Source organism: Tenrec ecaudatus, chromosome 1, assembly GCF_050624435.1.
Source record: "Tenrec ecaudatus isolate mTenEca1 chromosome 1, mTenEca1.hap1, whole genome shotgun sequence".
Classification (NCBI taxonomy): Eukaryota; Metazoa; Chordata; class Mammalia; order Afrosoricida; family Tenrecidae; genus Tenrec; species Tenrec ecaudatus.
Window position 1 is genome coordinate 152,684,263 of NC_134530.1, and position 20,675 is coordinate 152,704,937.

General features: G+C 51.4%; 1 protein-coding gene across 1 annotated transcript in view; it reads left to right on the forward strand.

Annotated features, from left to right (window-relative positions):
• The first annotated feature begins 14,698 nt into the window (after nucleotides 1-14,698).
• PTGFRN (prostaglandin F2 receptor inhibitor) overlaps nucleotides 14,699-20,675 on the forward strand; it is a 105,732-nt gene continuing 99,755 nt past the window's right edge. Inside the window, exon 1 of the mRNA XM_075559950.1 lies at nucleotides 14,699-15,036. Within this exon, the coding sequence (XP_075416065.1) occupies nucleotides 14,988-15,036 (49 nt within the window). The 5' untranslated portion in view covers nucleotides 14,699-14,987. The remainder of the gene's footprint in view (nucleotides 15,037-20,675) is intronic.

Sequence of the window (20,675 nt, forward strand, 5' to 3'; positions counted from 1 at the left end):
TTGGCCAGAACGTCCTCAAATGTTAATGCTTAAGCCAATCACTGACAAGAAAATGAAAGTTTTGAGATGTAGAATTGAGAGCTTCAGAGCATCCATGCTTAAAGTAACCAGGAACCAAGCTCCCTGGGGCTGGGGGGGAGAAGACCACCGTCTCTTGGAGTATATGGTCCAGCAGAAGTGGATGAGGCCACACCACAGGGAAATTCTGCTGGAAAAGCAGAGAGCATAGTATTCAAAGTAACTGCAGTGGCTCTATCAAATGAACCCCCAAATTTCAGTGACTTACCCCCATCAACGTTGTGGGTTTCCTGCCCCCACCCCTCACACAACAGATGAGTGCAGGTGGGCCAGGTTGGGGCAACTTCCCCACCTTGTAACTCTAGGCTTTTTCTTCAGGTCGTCAGCGAGGACGGGGGGCACTAAGATGCCACACAACTCTTTCTCAACCTACCCTCCTCCCTGGAAATTATGCCTGTCGTTTTTGCTCAGAACCACCACCGAGTTGTTTAGCCGCATCCAGAAAGGAGCCCTGGTGGCCTTGTGGGCAAGGGCTCAGCTGCCAACGGAAAGACCCTCCGTTTGAGTCAAGCAGCCGCTCAGCAGGTGAGGATAATGACCTAGCAATCTGCGTCTGGGAAGACTGATGGCGTCGGCGGCCTCGGGGCAGGAATGCTCCGCCGGGTGGAACTGCTGAGTTGGAATGGATTCGACGTCAGTTGGTAGACGGACAGAAAGCTGGGACTCGGGGCCCAGCAGGAGAGCTGAACCCCAGGGATAATGCCACACTATGGGACGAGGCAGGCATTCTGGGAGACGGCTGGCTACCGTGGTTGGGGTCGAGGAGGGAACACTAAACGTCGAGTGGAAACCCAACAACTTCGATACACAAATGTTTTACTTAGCCTTCCTCCGTTATCCCCCGAACAAGGCTCTGCCACAAACAGCCCTACTGTCCCCGTTTAAACCAGGTGCCATCATCTCTAAGCCACCGTGACACCATCCATGTGTGTCTGAGTACAGTTGTGCTTCTTAGGTTTGCAGAGGCTCAATTTTCAGAAGGAGCTCTTCCTCATGGTGGGCAAGAACCTCTACTCCTTTGGTTAGCATTAACCATTTGTTCCACCCACAGACTCCACCCCCAGTTTACAGATGTGGACACTGAGGCACAGAGAGGCTAAATGATGCGCCCGCAACCAAAAGGACAGTGGTCAAGTACAAGGGCATGGTATGTGTGGTGCACTGGGATGACTCAGATGGTTCATCCGTCCAGGGTGTTTGTCACTCCCACTCAGTGGTGGCTGAGTAGGAGTACGCAAATAAGGCTTTCAGGATACTAACCCCAGGACTGGTCGGTTTTGCCATTCTACTGCGCATAAGGTATGCCATTCAGAAGAAGAAGCGAAGGATCCCACCTGTCCCGAGAAAGAAGCAAGAGTGAAGCACAGCGGAGACAGGGCAGTGGGCTTCCCTGCCCACAGAACACATACACCGGAGCGCCTCTGGGCACCAGCAGCACTACATGAGTTTTGTGACCCTGGCTGGAGCAAGGCGGAAGGCGAAGAATTGGGTGGCCGAGAGGCCAAGGACCAGAGAGAGACCTGCCTGCCAGCATAACTGAGAAGAGGCGCCGTGCACAAAATGATTGCATCCTCGGGTTTTCTGATCCTGACTTGTGGTGACCCGTTAACCTCAGTCATTGACCCCTATCTCTGTGCGTGTTGTCTGTGAGCTCTGGGCGGCCAGTGCAGTGGACTGCTGAACCCAGCAGGGAAGTAGAGTGCCGTGGGAGGGATGGCTGGTGTCACAAACGATTAGGAAAGCCGCCTGGCATCGTCACCTAGGGTTGTCTGGTAGTAGACACAGTGCTGGACTCTCCTCCCCTCTAGGAATGCCCGAGGTAGCCAGACGTGGTCCCCAGGCCATTTTCTCAGCCGGTTTTCATAGGCGGCAAAGCCTACATGCCCACCCAGCTGTCTGCCTCCACAGCCAGCCCTCCTCACCGTCCCTCCTTGTTGTTTGAGAGAACACTTCACCCTGACTTCCTCCTTTGCCTTGCTTGAGTTTCTGGCTCAGGTGGTGCCAGGAGGGACACTTTTGAGAAGAGGGACAAGCTGGTGAGAAGCAGGCGCCGGCCCCACGCGCGCCAAGTGCTTTTTGTCACAGGATTGCAGGCTGTGGCAACGCTCCACCCACCCTCTCCTCCAGGGGATGTTGACCCACGTCTGGGCAAACAAGAAACGTTTAGTATGTCTGCTCAAATAAGTCCTAACTCTCATTTGACATCCACGACTCGTTCCCAGGACTCACATGACCACCCGTTGGGGAGAAAAAAACAAAACAAACAAACCCAAAACAGCTAGTGTGTTTTTCACGTTAGCGTGCAGCGAGAAACGGCAAACCTTTATTTCCCTTGGCTTTCGCGTCTGCCTCTGGGTGTCACAGAAAGACACATAGAGGAGGGAAGGGAGAGCAGGGAAAAGGGGGGGCAGTTGCTAGAGAAGGACTTTCCCACTTGATGACCCTGGGCTGGTGATTCCCCACCTCATTTGTTAATTAAAAATAGAACCCCACTCTCACTTATCCCCGCCCTTGTAAGCAGTGTAGGTGGGAGGGACTGGATGCCAAATGCTCACTCTGATCCGGTCTCCTTGGCATGGGATCTGGAGTGGTGTGGAACCCAAACCAGGTGCTGTCCTGTTGGTTCCGACTCCTGGCAAACCCAGGTGGGTCAGAGTAGAGCTGTGCTCCATGGGGATTCAGTCGCTGGGTCTTTGGAAGTAGATCTCCTTTCTGCCCAGGCAGTGGGGCACATGGGAGCCTCCACCTGTCGTTAGCAGCTGAGTTATTAACTGAGTCTGCCACCCAGGAACTCTGGAACCGTTCACAGAGGGCGAACGGCTTCCTCTAGAAGAGAGAGCCTCGCTCCAGCCAGTCACCTCTTTAATCAGAGCTCAGGAACTTTCCAAGTTAATTTACTTTAAGCTATTTCCTTCTGGAAACCCAGCACTGAGGTGGTCATACCCTTCACTTGAAGTGCTAATCATTCACAGTGTAATGTCAGTCTGCTCCCTTACCTGCATGGGGCATGCATTGGGGCATCATTTTAATATTCCCTGATCACTTTCATATCCTATGCACTGAGGGACTCGGGCTGGCTTGATCGCAGCTGTAGGATAAGAGGGTTGGACCAGATGAACGGCTTTGAACTTTTCCCCCCAATAAAGTCGTCGGTGGCACTCTAACATAGGAAAGTACGAGAAGCCGAAGTATTCAGGTTGTTGGGAGGCCTTCGCTGGGCACATCTGCCCTGCATCGGGCTCTGTGCTGGGTGCTGGGGAAGAAGGCTGGGTAGCAGACAGCTTCTGCTCAATTCCTAGTGGGGAGACAGACATGGAATTAGAAGACAGATGCACAACCACAGGACCCTTCACTAGTTGCGGTGCTGGAGAGATGCCCAGGGCATGGTGGGGACCCCCGCATGGTGGGGTCACCAGGAAGGCTCCCAGTGGAGTGAAGAGCAGCTGTAGCACATGGTCCTTTCATTTCCGTGGGCCCATGGGTCCTGGGTCGCCTCCGTGACGGTTCAGCTCCTACAGCCAGTGTCCTACTTCAAGGACAGCAGCGTCTCTCCTCTTGTCTGCATCCAGGCTCTGGGCCCCAGGACGTGCAGGCCAGAGGGGTGGGGACTTCATGTCCCAAGAGCCTACCTCAGCCATTGAAGAAGGAGTTCATGGGGGCACTCTTGATTCCTGGCCATCCCATGTGGATCTGTGTAAAACTACTTGGTAGGGGTTTGGGGTTTTTTTGTTTAACAGTTTTATTGGCATATAATTCAGATGCATACAATCCAATAGTTCAGTCATCTTCAGAAGAATTGTACAATCATCATCACCATCGATTTTCTTTCTGTCTTATTTTCACTGTTGGTGTCTGTAGGGTTTTTGATGGCTGGTTGTTCTGGAAGTAGACTGCAGGCCTTTCTTCTGAGGTGCCTCAGGGTTACCTCCCCCTCTAGTCTTTTGGTTAGTAGCCATGCCCATTAACCTTTGTTGCTTGTACCTCCCAAGATAGAAGAAACAGAGAGTGCCCCCTGGCCCCTCAGGGTCAAGTTCTAAGATGGATTGGATGCAACGTGGGCCCACACCTGTGCCCACGTCTATAACACCCCCCTTACTGCCTTTCTCTCCTGCTCGACTCCCTCTCCCCACTCTCGTCACTGCTTCCTGGGGTCACTTCCTAAAAAAATCATCCGCAGGCAGGCTTTGCTTTCAAGGGAACCCAAACAAAGAAAGAGGTCATGCCCCCTGCTGCTGTGACTCTGCTGGAGCCACGGGCCACCAAATGAAAAGCACCCCATGCTGTCAAAGTAACAGCACCCCCTAACCCACCACCCCAGTACAACTGCCCTAGCAGAAGCAGCAGGCAGGTGAGTGGGGCCATCTTGGATAGTCCAGCCCATTGTGTAAATGACCACAGCCAACAAACGCCACCAGGAGCAGAAGAACTGCCCAGCTGAGCCCATAGAATTATAGGACAGAATGAATAGTTTTTGCTTTATGGAAGAAGAGGAGGAGCAAGAAAAGAAAGGAGAGAGGGAGGGAAGAAGGAAGGGGCCATCTGAAGAGACGGGCAAGGCTTTTCAGAGGGAGAGGATGGTGGGGCACCAGCTCATACATGCAGGGCCACACAGAGGCTACAGGGGCAGTCACCAGGTAGTTCAGCCCTGGCTCGGCTGGACCACGAGAGCACGTAGACAGTGCAGATTCGGGACCCAGTCACCACGCAGCTCAGATTTCCACACGGCCCCAAACACTCTCAGACCACGCTAACCCATCCATGTTGTGTGCTTAGCGAAAGCAAACCCATTCTAAGATTTGCTGACCCCTGCGGAGACCTGTGAGCAGTGCACAATTCAAGCTCTAAGGCAGGAGGGACAGCCGCCCGCTGCTCCTGGAGCCGCCCGCTGCTCCTGGAGACCATGTCCTTTCTCCGAGACCCCAGCACTCTCCTCGCCCTCAGCCTCGACTCCAGGGCAGCTGACACAGCGTCATCACAATCCAGCCCTTCCCTGGGCGTAGAGCCCATTGTGAGTATTACCTCATTGCATTTAATCTGCAAACAAGCCGTTAGAATTTAAAATGTCTCTGGAAGGGCAGGAAGTGTGGACCAGAATTTTCCAGCAGGGAGGACTGACAAGACAGTTCCCACTACTGTGAAGCCACACAGACATGAGAAAAACCATGAAAATGGAAATGAGTAAAACATAAGAGGAGGTGACGGGAAATCAGGGCAGCAAGGCAAGAAGGACTTGGAAGGACACGTTCGGCAAAGTCCTTGTTAAGTGCCATTCATTTGCTAGGGAGAGGTCACGGGTTGTCTAGAGGCGCTCTCTGGCTGGTAGTGTTGAAAGGAAAGCAGCCCAGCCACACTAGTGACAGACAGCCCAGGCAATCACAAAGCCACGGCTAAGGCGAAGAAGCACTGCTACCCTGCGTACTCGACCCCCACGGGTCCTCCACGGAGCGGCGGCTGCTGGATGCAGTGAAGAGCACCTATAAAGCTGTCTTCCAGGAAACACAACGACCAAATGCATCGGGCTGCTTCTCAGGACATCCCTCACCGTAGGCTGATGGCATCGATGACAAAATGGAATTGAGTAAAAGCAACTTTATGGGGGCCCCATCGTGATCTATCCAGCTCTCAAGCTCACAGACAGGCTGCTTAATTCATAACCCACAGGGAGATTTTAGGATCCCTGAGAAGAATGTGTCGACGGCGTTTACTTCAGGTAATCTTCCATAAATATGGTTTCCCTTGGCAGAGCTTTAAAAAAGATGGAAGGGCAGGGAGTCTGAAATTATCATCTGGATGGCGGCTGTTCTAGGTGGCTGGTTAAGCACAAAATCACCTGCTCTTGCAATCAATCAGCTCAATGGGGGCAGGTCTGAGAGCCTCCGGGGAACGTGCCAGAGCCCCACGCAAGGACAGCTCACTGTTGCTCAGAGAGCAAGGGCGCCAGCGTTTTCATGGGCAATGCACCCAAGATTCTCTCTAACTCAGAGATAAATGGGTGGCCCAGGCTTTGTGCCATAAAGCACGGGCCCAATCACATTAGTTTGGAAAAAGCAATGAACAACTAAAGTACATGTGACAGATCAGCTCTGCCACAGGGGTAGGAAAACTACTCAGTAAAGTGCCGGTGAGGAGGACACTAAGGACTCAGGGGTCGAAGGCTTGCCTTCCATGCAGGAGACCTGGGTTTGATCCCTGACCCAGGCACCTCAGGGGTGCTGAGCACCTTTCGCCAGTGGAGACACATGTATTGTTATGATGCTGAATAGGTTTCAGCAAGACTTCCAGACTAACACAGACTAGGCGGAAAGGTCTGGTGATCTTCTTAGGAAAATCCGCCAATGAGAATCCTATGGGTCACAATGGTTGGATCTGCCATCGTTTCTAGAAATGACACAGGAATGGGCAGCATTTCACTTAATGCCGAAGACATTCAATGAAGACATGAAGACAAGGCCAGCAGGTTGGCAGAGCACCCAGAAAGTATAGATGAATTTTGCAAAATAATTCTCCCTTGGTGGCATAGTGGTTATGAGTTCCATTGTTAACTGTGAGGTCGGTAGTTCAAAACCATCAGCCACTCTGTGCAAGGAAGATGGAGCTTTCTACTACCATAGAGTTATGATCTCAGAGACCCATGGGGGCCGTTATACCCTGTCCTGTGGGCTGCTATAAATTGCCATCAGCTGGATAGCGATGAGAGTTTTGGGTGCACCCTGCAAGACGTACAAGGTTGCAAAAATGTCCCCCTAGGTAAATGACTTGCTGAGGCGGACTGTGAGCTACAAACAGTTAAAAAATTAAGGATGCCTGCCAAAACTGATGACTAGGATTTTAGAATAATTCATCGGTGAGTCCTCCTCTCAAGGAAAGGGTGGGTAGGCAGCAGAAGCAGTTGTTCAGGTTTTTCCACAGTCAACCCATGTCATCCACATAGGAGAGTACTCTGTTCATCCAGCCCAAAGGCACCTCAACTCCCTGATTAGAAGTTAGGGAACAGGACGATGTGGCATGGCCACGACTCGACTTTGGAAGAGAGTCTAGGTAAGAGAATTGGTGGGACTAAGCTGTCTCACCCACTCTTGAGGTTGGAAAGGATTTTGTTCATGGGTCTGTTTGCCCCAAACCCCATAGAAAGCAATAAGCCTCTTATGTCTGCTCCCTGATGGGTAGGCATCTAAACTCTGACTAAACACTTTGATAGGATTGAATACCCTCTGTGGTAGCTACATAATCTGGTATCAATTGAGGATTAAGCATGAAGGGGTGGGTCTGGCCTATTCATCAGGATATAGCCAATGAGGCCTCTGTCTGGGCATGGCCTTCTCCTGAGGATTCTGGGAACTCCTGGATTTCTTCCTTGGAGGCGGGAGACATTCTCTCCCTCTGCCGACTCCCTTGGAGACTTTTTACTGACAAGTCTCACTCCTGGGAAGACATTGCAGCTGACAAGACACATGGAACTATGCTAGTGTCCCGAGCTGGAGGAACCATGTGGAGACCCCATGGAGACAGACTGATGACAGTCAGAACCTTGGACCTGAAGGAACCACATGGAGACCCCTGCCAGCACTGAGATGCCTCTACCACCACTGGATCCACAAGACTTCCCACCAACTGGCCTCTGATAGTTCTGCATTTGGTATCATTGCATGTGTTTCATGAGTTTGAAGAGGACTTTATGGATTGGTGCTGGACTTGTCGACTCGGTCTGGAATGTTTTCTCAATTGGCCTTATATCTAAACCTCTTTCTTAGGTGTTTATGAATATGTTTCTCTAGTCTACCCAAACTAACACGCCCTCATACAACATCCCTCATCTTATTATTGAACTAACTCTGGTTCTTACAAACTAACCCTTTCTGCCACTGTCTTAACGTAACAGCAAGTCTAATCCTGCTCTAAAGTACACAACTTCCCAGTGCTCTGAAACCAACTCCTCCTCTCTCTCTGTTGTCTTCTTCCGTGCTTCCAGAAGGATAGTCCCTCTCTGGATGAGAGCAGTAACGCCTCTCTGGATGAGAGCTGCTGGACTTAGCAAATACAAATATCAGATGTCCAGGTAAATTTCATCTTCAGGTAAACAGGAAAAAAATGTTTTAGCAATAAGTATGTTCCATGTAGTCATATGTAGGGCATACTTATAATAAAATATGATTCATGATTCAAACGCAGCATGGTTTCCTCTGTTTTTTAGCTAGTAACGCTACTCCAAATGCTTTGTAATTTGTGGCTGCTCTTTTTAAACGCAATGCCTAGAAATTAAGGTATTATTCCCAAGGAATCCAGAAATAGAGCCCAAGTGAGCTAAGAAAGGCTGGCAGGAAAATGGTCAGGAGGGTGAGCACCTGGGCAGGTAGGTGGGAGGACTGTCATATGTTGAAGTGGAGTTGGCGCGGTTGATGGCAGCTTTCCACATAACAGAGCAAACGAAGCACTTGGTCCTGCCCCAGCTTCTTCACCTTAGGTAAGTTTGAGCCCTTTGTGGAGGCCCTGGAGTCAGTCCCATTCCTTGAAGGTTTCCTTCCTTTTTGTTTCCCAAGCATGACGTCATTTTCTAGCAACTGGTCTTTCCTGATGCTGGGTGTCAAGCAAGCAAGTTGAAGTTTCTCCATCTCCGATGTTAAGGAGCAAGACTGACCTGTGGAACAAGACTGACCTGTGGAGTCTTTCGGCCGTCCACGTGGAGAGAACCTTCTTTGCCAGCATCACGGTTGGAAGGCATCGGATCTGGGAGGAGAGCAGGTTAAGAACCCAGGTGCATGGCTGGGTGAATAAAGGCTGGCCAGGGAAAAAAAAACCCTCTTTGTACCACCACATCCCTGGCCCTGGCCCTGGCCCTGGCTAAGGAGTTTCCTGTAGCATCCCTCAGCTCCCTCCAGTCTGTGGTTCTCCACCTTCCAGATGCTGTGACCCTTTAATACAGTTCCTCATGTTTTGGTGACCCCCAACCATAAAATTCGTTTTCGTTGCTACTTCATAAAACTGTAATTTTGCTACTGTTATGAATCGTAATGTAAATATCTGATATGCAGGATGTATTTTCATTGTTACAAATTGACCATCATTAAAGCATAGTATGAATCACAAAAAATATGTAATTCTATGCTGTGAAATATTTATTTCTAATGACAAACAAATGAAACGTTGTACTGAAGCATGGTGTAGCATGGGTAACAGTCTTCACACCAGGAACTCTCGTCTGTGGGCATATCTGCATCGGGGCGGACCCACCTGGAGATGGATAGAGGAGCGGTGTCTGGGTTCCTAAGACCATCGGAAAGATATGTTGCCCGATGGTCTTAGGCGACCCCTGTGAAAGGGTCGTTGGACCCCCAAAGGGGTTGTGACCCACAGGCTGAGAACTGCTGCTCCAGCTATTTCTACACCCCCTTCTCCTGATGTGGAAGCACTTCTTTTCTCTCCCTCTCGCTTTTATTTTGCAGTGGAAGCTGCTGTCTCTATTCACATTCAGAGAGACCTTCAGCTCAGGTGATGGTATATTTGCAGAATATACAGAATGGTGTGTGCCTCTTTTGTCTCCTTACCTTCCTTTCAATTTCCCTCTGCTCTTTTGATATCAATCTTCTCCCCTTCCTTCGCAGCACCGAGGTCTTTTTTGAGAGATTAAATTAGATTATAAACTTCTCCAGGGCAAGGACCATGTATTCCCTTAACATAATAATCATGCCTCTCACTGGGGTGGAGAGCTTTTTTGTTAAAAGTCCTGGTTCATCCCATTTTCTTCTTTTCTCCACAGGCTCTTCCATCCCAGCAGCCCCGCAGGAGTAAAGGATGCTCTGGGTGTGTGATTGGGCCCCGGAGACCAGCCTGCAGAAGGGGAACTCAGCATGCTGAGAACACTTTCTCCACTGTCTCCTGTTTTGGTCTAACAAGGCTGACTGGAGCAGACAAGGTCACAGAGTGTGACCTGCCCTGAGGCAGAACTCTGCTTAACCCATTCCAAACCGAGGAGGCTCTTGCTGTTTTTGAAATCTGTCAAACAAGCATTCCACAACTTCCGGTTGGCCCACCAGGATTGAATGTCTCTCAGGCTCAGGAAATGGAGGTTTCCTCTCTCCACCCCCTCTCTACCCGCTTCTAAACTCTTAATTAGTTATATTCTCTGCTTCTATTATGAAACCTTACGTTTCTTTTGGATTAATACGCCTTTGTTTAACTGCAACCCGGGGACCATACACCTGGGAACAAAACAGACTATTTCTAATGAAAGTGACCCACCACAGGAAGTTGCTGGCAGACACAAACTCTGTCACCTCCCCAGTGTCTGCATGTCTGGGTTGCAGGAGGTGGCCTGACAGCCTGGATGAAGATAGAAACAACAGCAAATTCAGGCATTTTTATTTAACATGCTCCACAGTCAATAAAGTACCCCAACCAAACTCGCTGCCATCCGGTGGATTCAGAACCATCTCTGTCTTTCCAAGACTGTACGTTTTGTGGGAGTGGACAGGCTGGTCTTTCTCACACGGCACTGCTTGCAGGTAGCGTCCCCGTGTGCAGCCACTACGTCACCAAGGCTCCTGCGACGTCACAGTATAAGGTGTTTTTGCCTGACCTCAGCAGGGTAGCCCACGTGGAATGGGTGTGAGGATCATCACACCGGTTTCAGGGAAAATGATTCTAGTCTGATACACTCCTCAAGAGGCGGTAAGAGTTGGTTGTTGTGACCGGTGCTCCTGAGGGTCACACTGAGTGGGTCACTACCGGAAGCCTATCGTGGGGTTATCAGTTGTGGAAGTGGAGGTGGGTATAACATAGAGGGGCCAGAGAGTGAGTCTTTCTACCCTGGGCAAGCTAACAGACTAAGCAAATTGAGAACAATCGTTTTGCTGTTAGGTGCTGTTGAGTCAGTTCTGAATCATTGTGACCCTATGTACAACGGCACGGCACACCCCAGTCCTGAGTCATCCTCACAATTGGTCCAACGCTTGAGCCCATTGCTGCAGCTACTGTGTCCGTCCACCTTGCTGAGGGCATTCCTCTTTCTCCTACCCTCGACTTTACAGAGCATGATGTCATTCTCCAGGGACCGGTCTCTCCTGACATCATGCCTAAAGTATGGAGACAAAGTCTCACCGTCCTTGCCTGTAAGGAGCCTTCTGACTGTACTTCTTCCCAGACAGATGTGTGTGTTCTTTTGGCAGTCATGGCACCTTCAAGATTCTTACCAACACCGTAATTCCAATACATCAATTCTTCTTCATTCTTACTTAATCAATGTCCAACTTTCACATGCACTTGAGGCGACTGACTATCCCATGGCTTGGCTCAAGCACATCTTAATCGTCAACGTTACTTCCTTGCTTTTCAACACTTCAAAACACTTTAAAAATGCTGAGAACCACTAGTTTGGGATAAAAGCCTCATCACATTCACTCTGGCAAAGACCTTCGGTAATGAACGCATCGTCGCCATCCATGGGTAACATATTGTGCTGGTCTGCTGAGGTGCTGTGCTTGGTTCTCTGGTTAGAAATATTCTAACCTTTTGTAGTCAGGGACATGCAAAGTCATGGTGGTGATGACCGACTGTCTGGAGCTATTAATTTTTGTCTATTGTCTGCTACTAAAACAGATGTCTTTGGTTGGCTCTAAGGGGTCCTGGTGGCGTAGTGGATTACACACTGGGCTGCTACCCACATGCCCACGGTTTCAACCTTGAGGATTTCCTTGGAAGCCCAACAGGGCAGTTCTCCTGTGTCCCACAGGGTTGCTTTGCATCAGAATGGACACAGTGGTAGTGGTAATGGCACTCTGCACCGTCCCCTCTCAACCAGCTCTCTACTTCAGCCCTCATCCTACCTGCCCTCCCTGGACAACCGCAACAAGTACCAAATGCCAATGAGTCGATTCTCACTGACGGTGACCTCACATGCTCCATGGAGAATGGTGCTCCACTTAGCTGTCAATGGCAGACTTTGGGGCCGTAGATAGCCAGGTCTTTCTTCTGAGGCACCCCCAACATTTTGGCAAGCAGCCCAAGGCTTTAACTCTCTGTACCACCACGGGACTCTCACTCTAATTAAGTGTGCTGTGACTTCCATGATCATAAGATGCAGAATTAATTTAATAAACCATGAGGGAGAAGGGAAGAAACTATCATATGAAATATACTAATCTATTGTATGCCGTCTTCTCCCCACTCCCACCCCTGTCTGTCAGTTTGTTTTACTGGGGTGGCTTGCTTGTGGCTATGATGCTGACAGCTCTGTCACCGGTATTTCAAATACCAGCCGGGACACCCATGGGGACACACTGCAGTGAATTTTGCCTTAGTTTGACTAAGACAGACTAAGGAGGAAATCCTGGCAAGCCCTGGCATTCACAACAGAACCGAGTCTGATACATTGCTAGCAGATGAACCCTGCAAACCTACAGGTGGTGTGGGACCAGGCGGCACATGGGGTGCCCTGTGAGTCAGAGCTGACTCCCTGGCAGCTAACACCACCTTGTAAGCGCATCCCTCCACTCCACAGCAGAAAACCTCTGACCTCGGTGGACTCATTTCAGTCATTCCTTTTATGTTTTGTTCTAACAAAACCACCCTATACATTCTATCACAGTCCTGATGTACTTACTCATATATACCCATCTCTCCCCTACCCTCAGATGGGGTAGTGGTTACTTGTTGGGCTGCTATCTGCAAGGTCAGCAGTGTGATGCCATCAGTCACCCAGTGGGAGAAAGAGGAGGCTTTCTACTCACGTAGAGAGTTCCAGTCTCAGAAACCCACAGGGGCAGTTCTACCCTGCTCTGAGACCGAATTGACTTGAGGGCAGTGAGTTTGGCTTGGTTTGAGTTAACCTAAGATTGTAAGCACACTAGTATTCGCAGGGCTTAGCCTAGTGCTTGGTATTAATTCACTCTATTAATATTTGTTGGAGGCCGACCACGTGTCAGGCGTGCTTCCAGACTTGCACTTGTTTGTTGAGCAAGAGGTTAAGTCAACATCCCCCTCTCAAATGCAAGGTGGGAATACAGTGGCTTTTACGGCTCAGTGATAGTAGAGGTGGGAACAGTCTTGTACCTGCCACCAAGTGCCGACGTGTGTTGTCCAGACATTAAACACTGAGTGATGAGGAACAGAAATAAGCTGCCACCTGACATTCCGGAGGACCGGGCCTGCCATACTCTTCTCTGTAGCTCCTGCATCCTCCCAGATCCAACCATAGGTAGGGCTTGTGTCTCAGGGTTGAATGAGGGAAATTTTAAATCTTCCCTGAGAAATCCTAAGGCACGGATGAGATCAGATGAGGACAAAAAGTCAGCGGGGTGAACAGCACGTCCAAGGTTGGGTGACAGGAATCCGTTTTAAGAGCCGTTCCTACCTGGGTAAGCAAACACACTTGTTAATGGCAATAGAGACGCATTAAAGTAAAAGCAGTGCCCTCCCCCCACAATCTGGGCAGTTTCCCCATTAACATCTGGGCTTTGTTTTGCACATATTAAAGCAGGGCTGCAATGGGGTATGGGGAGCAGTGGGCAAGAATACAGCTCCCTATATGTTTGAATCATCCTCCTGAAGTTGTAAACAAAGCATATTAACCATTTTCCCAAAGCTATGGGGCCTTTTGTATTCAAATCAAAAGCATCTAACCCTATTGTACCAGGGGGAAAAAAGGATGTCTCGATTGGCAACCAGTTGTGTCCACTTAAAGTAATAAAAGTAAAATCTTAAGAGCACATTCCATATGAAGCAATGTAGCTATTAATACACTTGGGGTTTTGAAAGAAAACAAAAAGAGTGTATTTGTGGGAAGCGTCTGTAATGCGTGCCATAGCTGTCCTGGAGAGAGAGGGCAGCACGGCAGCAAGGCCTACGGAGACACGGGGTAGTGGGAGAGAGTCTGTCTGTGACCCCTTGTCACTTTGGAAGAAGTACAGTCAGAATTTTCTTAAAGGCCAGGATGGACATGTTGTCAGGAGAGACCAGTCCCTGGTAAAGTGGAGGGGTAGTGGGGAAAAGGAGGAAGGCCCTGGAAAGATGGATTGACAGTGGCTGCAACAATGGGCTCAACCCACTGAAGCACGGTGAGAATGGCGCAGGCCGGGGCAGTGTGCCCTTCTGTGGTGCATAGCGTCCCCAGGAGGCAGAGTTTACTGGAAGCCCTGAACAGCAGCACAAACACTGGAGGCTTCTGTACTACCTTCTAAGATGCAGACCTTGGAATCCACGGCCATTCAACTCCTTTGAGCTCTTTCTGGATCTTTTCTGAATAATCTTATTAAGAACCAAGTGTGCTTAGGTGAAGGTGAACTCTGGGAGGTAGCTGAGAGCTTTGTAGACCTGAGGGAGGCACTCCAGAGTAGTGCATGGGGGAAGTGTCTTGGAAGAGGGCTAAAGGAATGAGATTTCCAGACCAGTCTTTCCAAGGCCAACTTTTAAAGGTCGGAGGAAAGTTGATCGTGGGGGTGGGGGCCCTGAGGGGAGAACTGGGTGGGATCCGACGCCTCCTCCCCTTTAAGCGGGTGGCCCTGGCCCGTCCTTCGTTACCTGGAGCGGGGAGGGGCTTGGGAAAGTTTGTGTTTGTTGCTGGCAGAGCGCCGGATGGGAGGCGCGGGCGGGCAGGCGGGCGGGCGCTGCGGCTCTTCTCTTTTGCTTTCGGGAAGCGGTCGGGGCCGCACACTCGGATCGGCTGAGCCGGCTCGGGTGCCCCAATCCCGGTCCCTGGGCGGCCGGAGGAGGGCGGGAAGGAGGAGGGAGGGAGAGAGCAGAGAAAGGGGCGCACGTACGCCCAGCGCTGGGATTGATCGGCTGGAGAGGAGAGCGGAGCAGGCGCGCGGCCCAGGCGGCGGAGCGCGGACTCTGGAGCAGTCGGAGCTGGAGGAGGAGGAGGAGGAGAGGCGGCGGGGAAGGCGGAGGAGGGGGAGAGTCGCTCCCGCCTGGCGAGCATGGGGCGCCTGGCGCCGAGGCCGCTGCTGCTGGCGCTCCTGGCGCTGGGTGAGTGCGCGCGGAGATCCCGAGGGGTGCCGGGGGCTCCCCGGGGGTGGATCGGCGAGCACGGCTGCCACGCGCGGCCTGGGCCGCCGGGGGTCCCTGGGCCGTCCCCGGGAGGGCGAGGCGGCGGGCGGCCAAGCGCGCTGAGAGCCGCCGCGGGGCTCCGGGCGCCGAGCGCGAATCCGCCCGGCCCAGCGCGCGGTGGGCAAGTCGCCGCGCCTCCAGGCCGAGCCTGGCGCCCACACGTGCCGAGAGGAGTGGCCGGGGATTGGGTTCCCTCCCAACCTCCCTACCTGTTGGCCCCCCGGGAGCCTGGCTCACCTTGAACTCCCGTCCGGGAAGGTGCCTGCGGTCCCCGGCCGGTGTCCGCAGCTGGAGAACGGAAATATGCGGCTGTAATACACCCCGCCATAGCCACGGCCGGCGGGCTCGCCCTCCAGACAGACCCAGGGCGAGCTGCCTTTCCAGGGCAGAGGGAGAATCCACCAACTAACTCCTCCAGGGGTCACGGGGGCCCCGCAGAGCGTTACAATTACACTCGGGACGCATTTCCGACGTTTTGGTGGTGGCCCGGTTTTGTGCGTCAGTCTTTTCTTCTTGGCTTTCCTGGAAACTGCATATTTATACACAAAGACCTAAGAGCCTTCGCCAACTTTTCCCCCCCTATTCTTCTTTTTACCTGTTACTTTTCCTCCCTGCCTGTCCCTCGTGTTCCACGCGCCCCCAAACCCTTGGTGCCCTTGATAATTTAGCCCAGCGCCCTGCCTCCAACCCAAGGAATCCTTGGTGCTCGTCTGCCCCCCCCTCTTTTCCATGTTACACCATGTACGCACAGATCCCCTCTTCCCGGTACAGCCTCGTGATTTTCTTGACCTGCCCCAGAAAGACACGCATTTATGAAAGGCCCACCATTGTGGGCTGGGATGTTCTTGGCTCTTTTGGTTAATGAATCCTCCCAAGTGACCACCGATTTTCCGCGGCTCCTCTCAGGAAGGCAGATCTGAGTCTGTCACAGATGCCTGGGACATGGTGGCAGCAGCAGGCAGGCCCCAGCTGCACCGGAGGGTAAATGACTGCCCTGCCTTGAGGGCCGAGGGTCCCCGCAGGGGCCTCCCCCAGCCACGCCCCTCCTGCTGGTACCAAGGTCCAGCCTCAATCCCCCTGACTCCCGCCTGTTTGGATACAGCTCCGTTTTCTTGCTTCACCTCTGAGGGGATTTCTTAAATTCACTTCTTACTGAGCTCCTCCAGCCTGCTTTGTCTCCATGGCACCCAGTGTCTAGAAAGCACCCAGCTCTCCCACTTGGGTTTGTGGCCCTTGAACCTACTGCTCGAGGATTTCCCTTCTACTCCAGGACCCTCGTGAGTTAGGTCTCCGTTGGCTGCACATTGCTAGGAATATTTGCCATCCGGTCAGCAGGTTCACGTGTCCTGGTCAATTGGAGGCAGGGCCTGCGGTTGTCCAGGTTGTTCACTGCGGGACTCCAGGAGCCACTGTTGTCCCCTCCTGGATGTCTGCCACTCTCCCCAGAGTACATCCGCCAAGAGGGTGAGGTGAGGGGGTAGTTTGAAAAGAATGCTCCCGAGGATCCCTGGGAAGGAAGACAAAGGGAGAGGCTCTGGTCAACAAGAGATGGACAGAAGCAAAATAGAAGTGGAGACAGCAGAGCGGGGCGGCCTCGGTTGTGCACAGAATGGTACACCCTGCTCTTGCTTGGTGTCACAGGTGGAATGCACACGGAATTTCTGACATCACCAGCCAGGGCCTTTCCCCTTAGCCATTCTCTAACTTCAGCATTCCACACAGTAACTGCCCCACAGAGGCTCCCCCCCCCCCCGTGTGCCTGCAGCCTGACCCCTGTAAGCCCTCCCTGTGTGTCACCTCCAGCACACTCACAGTACCGATGCCTGAGACAGCATAAACCCCGTGACGCACAATCGCGTCTCTCCTGCTCTAGTGCATCCTGGCCATCAGCCTGCTACCGCTGCTCTCTGACCTCCACGGTCACGCAGGCCCTCACCGCTGTGGGTTTTCCTAGCACTGACTTCTTTGCTTCCTGTTTCTACAACTCCTGATACAGGCCCAGCCCCAGAGCACTTCTTGTCTTCCCTTCAGCCTTTTTAAAAATGATAAGTTCCTCTCTTTTCCTTAGGATTATTGGGACTGGGGGGCAGGGGCGGGGGTGTGAGGGGAAGCCCCACCTTGGCCCATTGTTTCCTTATAGCTTTCTTCTGGGCCCATGTTGGTGCCTTTGTTTGCTCCCTTAGGCATTCTGTAGGCTTCCATGTCACCACCTTCTTTAACCTTCACCTTTTCCCTTTCCCAGTCTTGGAATGGCCTCTCCTGCTGTTCTCCTCTTACACACACACACACACACACACACACACACTACCACACGCCAGACCCACCCCACCCACATACACACACAGCGACACCTACCACATGCCAGACCCAACGGGGCTCCACAAGCAGGTTTTAACTTCTGTCGCCCACGTCTTCCGTGCCTTGTTCGCTCATTCGATACAGAGTGCCCACTTCCTGTGTCCAGTATGTGGAATCCGAGACAAATGACCGAGACACAGCATCTTAACTGAGTGGGCAGAGGGAAGGAGGGAACAGATCATGAGGCAGCTCACTATGAGGCAGAAAGAATTACCTGATGCAGAAACCAACTTCTGGTAGGAAGTAAGGAAGAGGATGATTCATTTTGATGACATTTGAGCTGAGCCTTGAGGATAATTAGGATTTTGAAAGAAAGGAAAGAAGAACATTCCAGGCTCTGGGGGGAAAAACTTGAAGTGCAGATGAGTGAAAGGACATGGCTCATTCAGCCTTGGTTTATAAATTTCTTATAACTGGAGGTGGAAGGAGGAAGAGCAAGTAATGGGGAAGATGGGTTTGCAGACTATCCTGGAGGCCTTGCATGCTGTGCTGAGAAGTGTGGACTGTGAGAAGAGGGGTGGTGTAGACCCCGGGGGGGGGGGGGCTGCCAGACAGCGTTAACTTCACCCACTGTACTAAAAACCATGCTCACGGCCATTGAGTTGATTCCGACTCATACAATCCCTATACGACTGGGTAGACACCTCTACCCAGTGAATTCCCAAGACTCTCTTTACAGAAGAAGGATTCATCTGTCTCCTGTGGAACAGCTGGTAGCTTAGAACTGCTGAACTTGTGGTGAGCAGCCCAAAGTGTAACCCACTGTGCCACAAGAGCTCCCCATGGAGAGCACTTATTGACCTCACGTGATTACAATCATCTTTTCCTTCGTCTGATCTATCCCCTGAGGCCATCTTGATTTTACTGTAATATCCCCATTTTGAACTAGGAGGCCTGGCACACAGTAGGTGTTTGATTAATATTGGCTGCCTAAATGAATAAATAGGGAGTGCTAGTGGAACAGTGGCTTAAGCATTGAGCTGTGAATCTTAATGTTGTTGATTCCAACCCACCAGCCGGATCTTGGGAGAAAGATGAGGCGGGCTGTGCCTGTCAGGACTTACGGACTTGGGAACTCGAAGGAGCAGATCGACTCTGCCCTGTAGGATTCCTATGAGTCAGTATCAGCTCCATGGCTGTGGGTGGATGGATGGATGTACAGCCAATGAAAGTTTACCGTACACCGTAATTCTAGGTTTGGAGTTAACCCCTGTGAGGGGCCTGTGTGGACTGGAGAATGGAAGGTGTGGAGAATGTGCACTGGGAATTAAGATATTCTCAGAGTTTGTGTCTCCTTGTTTTTGCAAATGCATCCAAATGGTTTTGAAACAACAAAAGCGATCATCTATATTTAAATATCCAAATAACGGAAGGGTATTGGATTAATTAGGCGAAACAGTTCTAACAAAAAAGACCCAGTGTGCCGTGGTTCACACAATAGAAGTGTCTTTCCTAACAGTCCTGAGGGGATGTTTGCCCTGAAACCTTTCCGTGGGAACCATGCTTTGCCCAGCCATTCGGGCTGGGGCGGGGGCAAGGGGGCCAGCTCTGATGTTCAACCCACAGCTTCCTGGATCATCACGTCCAAGATGGCCCACTTCTCCCTGCCAGTCCCCAGGAGGGAGAATAATGCTGCGTGGGCCACGGTGGGAAATGGTACCATCATTTCCATGCACCGCCATCGAAGAGAACTAGGCAGGCTCCTGCAGTGACCATACACAAGGCTGGGGTGTGCTGGGTGGGTAGGCAGCTACTACTGAAGAAAGGAAAATGGACCTGGGCGGACAGTTAGCAGTGTGTGTCTGTCAGGATGTGCAGCAAAAGCAAACTGTCCCTGCCCTCCTGTTTTCCAAGCACAGCCATTCCTAAAGAGAACACCGAGTCTGTGTAGCCGGAGATTTCGCTCCTTTTCTTGGAGCTCTTACACAGGGCGTCGCACCTAAGAGGCACAGAGTAACAATAGCTGCTATTTCTAGACACGTGTCAAGGTCAGATTCTTCACAGACATTCTCTTATTTAGTTCTCCTAACGCCAAGTTGGCAAAGGTACCATTCTTCTCTGGGTTACGGATGAGGAACCTGATGCCCGGAAAAGTTCACAGCTTCTCCAGAGCCAGCCAGGCAGAGAAAGGATTGGATCCCAGGGCGCCATTCTGCCGTCTCTATTTAGGAAAAGCTGGCTGCTCTTCGCTGTCACTGTACTCTTTGTGTCGCCTGAGATGGTTGTTCGTGTGCTTGACTCAGTCCCCAGCTCAAGGGGACCCTGTGCACAGAGGAATGAAGTGCTTCCCAGCCCGCGATTGGCTGCTCAGCGGACGACTCATTGTAGGGTGTTCAGAAGGGAACCGCCAGGCCTTTCCTCCCGCTCTGCCTTCATGTGGAAGCGCTGCTGAGACCCAGTCAGCATCGTAACCAGGAAGCATCCGCCGGCAGGTGGGTGATGGCTGTACTTGAGGTGCCTTGGTTGGGAACTGGGCCCAGATCTTCCCCATGGAAGGCCAGCGATCTCCCATGAACCACCACCTGTGAACCGTGGCTGTTGAGTGGGCCCTGGCTCACAATGACGTGTGTTTCAGAGTATAGCAGCCGTAGGGTTTTCAGTGGGTGCTTTTTTTGGGGGAGGGGTCTTTAAAAAAAATCATGTTATTGAGGGCTCGTACAACTCTTACCACAAGCCAAACATCCATTCGTGTGTCCAGCACATTTGTTGCCCTCATCATAGAATACACCTTTTTTTTTCCCCAAGCACATTTGTACATTTGTTGCCCTCATCATTCTCAAAACATTTTCTTTCTACTTGAGCCCTTGGTATCCGCTCCTCATTTTTCCCCTCCCTTCCCTCCCTCACGAACCCTTGATAATTTATAAATTATTATTATTTTGTCATGCCTTACACTGTCCAATGTCTCCCTTCACCCACTTTTCTGATGTCTGTCCCCCAGGGAAGGGGTTATATGTAGATCCTTATAGTCAGTTCCCCCTTTCCACCGTACCCTCCTTCCACCCTCCTGGTATCGCCACTCTCTCCACTGGTCCTGAAGGGATCATCCACCCTGGATTCCCTGTTTCCAGTTCCTATCTGTACCAGTGTACATCCTCTCGTCTAACAGGATTTGTAAGGTAGAATTGGGATCATGATATTGGGGGTGAGGGGGAGGAAGCATTTAGGAACTAGAGGAAAGTTGTATGTTTCATCGTTGC